Source organism: Hibiscus syriacus, unplaced genomic scaffold (genome assembly GCF_006381635.1).
Source record: "Hibiscus syriacus cultivar Baekdansim isolate YM2019G1 unplaced genomic scaffold, ASM638163v2 tig00111013_pilon, whole genome shotgun sequence".
In the NCBI taxonomy this organism is placed as follows: Eukaryota; Viridiplantae; Streptophyta; class Magnoliopsida; order Malvales; family Malvaceae; genus Hibiscus; species Hibiscus syriacus.
The window spans coordinates 1,756,435-1,758,900 of NW_024062953.1; the positions used below are offsets into that span (position 1 = coordinate 1,756,435).

Here is a 2,466-nt window from a genome sequence, read left to right on the forward strand (position 1 = left end):
ACAATACACGAATTACTAAATAATCCAAGTGGTTCAAGCTTTACGGCAGAGGAAACGACCAAGTCCTTTAGAAGAACTGTGGGTTTCCTCCCCTGAACCCATGATATCAATCTCCATCCTTCTGCTCTCCTTCTTACCCTTCACGTACGCCTCATCGACTTTAGGCACCACGACAACGAGCAAACCGTCACGCATCGAAGCCTTCATCTCATCACCCTTGGCATTTCGGGGCAGACTGAATTGCCTGAACAAGTTTCTTCCGGATCTCCGCTCCCGGCAATGCCACCGCGACTCCCCGCCTTTATCATCGTCTTCTTCATCATCTTTTCTTTCAGCACTGACATGAACAACTCTCCCTTCATGAATTTGTACCTTCACGTCCTCCTTTTTGAAGCCGGGAAGCTCGACCTCGAAGACATGTGCGTCCGGAGTTTCTTTCCAGTCCATCGTCGGCGACGAAGAGAATATCCCAAAACGATCAAGGACGGATTCGAGCAATTACATTATTGTTGCAGTATTGTATGATGTGAAGAACACTACGTGTGTTTCACGCTTTAGATTTATGTATATATATATAATAGGGTTTAGATCAGAATAGAATGTTGTAGAGATTTCTATTAGGTCAACAATTCACTTTATATTATTAAAATGTATATTTTCATAATATCTCCTGAATTTTATCAAATTTATTAATGTGGTGCTTTTATTTTTAAAAATATTCAATATGATACTTATGGCAGCACTTGATTTTAATTTTTTTCCTTTTAAAGAGTAACTCTTAGTTTTTAAAATAACTTCTTCAATAACTAAAAAAAATAGTAAAACTATTTTAATATTTATATATTTTAATAATAAATTAAGTTATTATAATTTTATAAGTAAGTTTTTTTTACTTAAAAGTTAATGGTGGTTAAATATTTAAATATTATTTTTGATTTATTTTAATTATTTTAAACAATTATTATTTTTAAAATTAATACTCAATTTTTAGATTTTAAGTTTTCAATTTTTTTAAATAATTTAATTTCATAATTTTATGGTTCAAATATTTTAAAAGTTTTTTATACCAAAAATATACTTTAAACTTTTTAAACAAGTAATCTAATTTTTTTTTTACATTTCAAAAATAATAATATTTTATAAAATATAATTCTTTTAATTTTAAAATATTTTATACTTTCAAAATAAACACTTGATTTGATCAAAGGTCACACTATAACTAATATTCAATGGTGTTAGTATTAGATGCCACAATGATAAAAGGTTTTATAATATAAAGTATATAACATTGAATATTTTAAAGTAAAAGTATCAAATTAATAATTTGTCAAATTCTGGGGACCGATTATGACATTAAACCTTGTTAAAAAGGAAATAAATTATGACGCGAAGGAAGTTTCTGGGATAAACTAGAGTTTACGACTCTCCTTTGACGAATTCCCTCGTTGCTCCTCATTAATGCGGCTAAGCAAATTAAATTTTAAATTGATGATGATATGTTGTATTATCTTAATAAAATGGTTTATTGAGTTAAATATCTTTAAAATTTTAATATGATGGTTAAAATAAATATTTTTTAATAATATTGATTAATTGATAGGATCTTAAAAGTTAGATGAGTCAATTATAATTTTGTTTAACTAACTAAATTAGTAACAATTTAAAATGATGTAAAAAAAGAGAGAAAAGTATTTACAATTATCATTTTTATTTCATTTTGATCCCTCAATTATTTTTAATTTTAAAATTATATATCACATTACGTTTTAATTTCATTTTAATAACTCATCGTTAAAAAGTTAATGACATTGTTGACATATTGTTATAAAATAATGTCATATTATCATTGATTTTTTTAAAATATTATATAAATAATTTTATTAATTTTTGATGCAATAAATTCAATAGGCGAAACAAAAGATAGAGGTCTCGGGCAGTCGGGCTATATCAGCTTCTTAGAATCTAATTCGGCCGATAAGCCTATCACGTTAAAGGCTTAAGAGGCCCATGAATTGCTCCCGGGAAAATCATTTGAATTTGTAACTTCACCGCAACGAAGCATTTGTCTTCTTCTTCTTCAGATGAGATCTCTTTTATCTTTCTGTCCGACGCAATTGAGAGAAAGAGATAGAGCTGATTTCTTGATCGCCATCGCCATGTCAATTAGGTCTTTTCTTTTCTCTCTTTTTTTCGAACGCAGGCATGATGGATGACGAAGTTCAACTTCTCACTTTAAATTCACAATTAACAATTCTCGCTATCTTTGCTTAGTAGAAACTTAAGGTGTGTTTGGAAAGTGGAAAACATTTTACGGAAAATGTTTTCCCCGTTTTCTTGTGTTTGGTTCCCGTAAAACACTATGGTCAACGTAAAATGTTTTACAATCAATGGAAAAGGAGAGGAAAACACGGTATTTCAACTTACCGTTTGGAAAAGAGTAAGTTGGTTTCCAGCTTTGTCCTGTCC

General features: G+C 29.6%; 1 protein-coding gene across 1 annotated transcript; it reads right to left on the bottom strand.

Annotated features, from left to right (window-relative positions):
* On the bottom strand, nt 1–514 carry LOC120150047 (17.6 kDa class I heat shock protein-like). Its single transcript, XM_039162747.1, has one exon. The coding sequence runs from the start codon at nt 445–447 to the stop codon at nt 34–36; it is 414 nt and encodes a 137-aa protein (XP_039018678.1). The 5' UTR covers nt 448–514; the 3' UTR covers nt 1–33.
* Nucleotides 515–2,466: the final 1,952 nt, after the last annotated feature.

What these genes read in the sequence shown, in the direction of transcription:
- LOC120150047 (XM_039162747.1), bottom strand. Translation starts at nt 447, where the DNA reads ATGGACTGGAAAGAAACTCCGGACGCACATGTCTTCGAGGTCGAGCTT.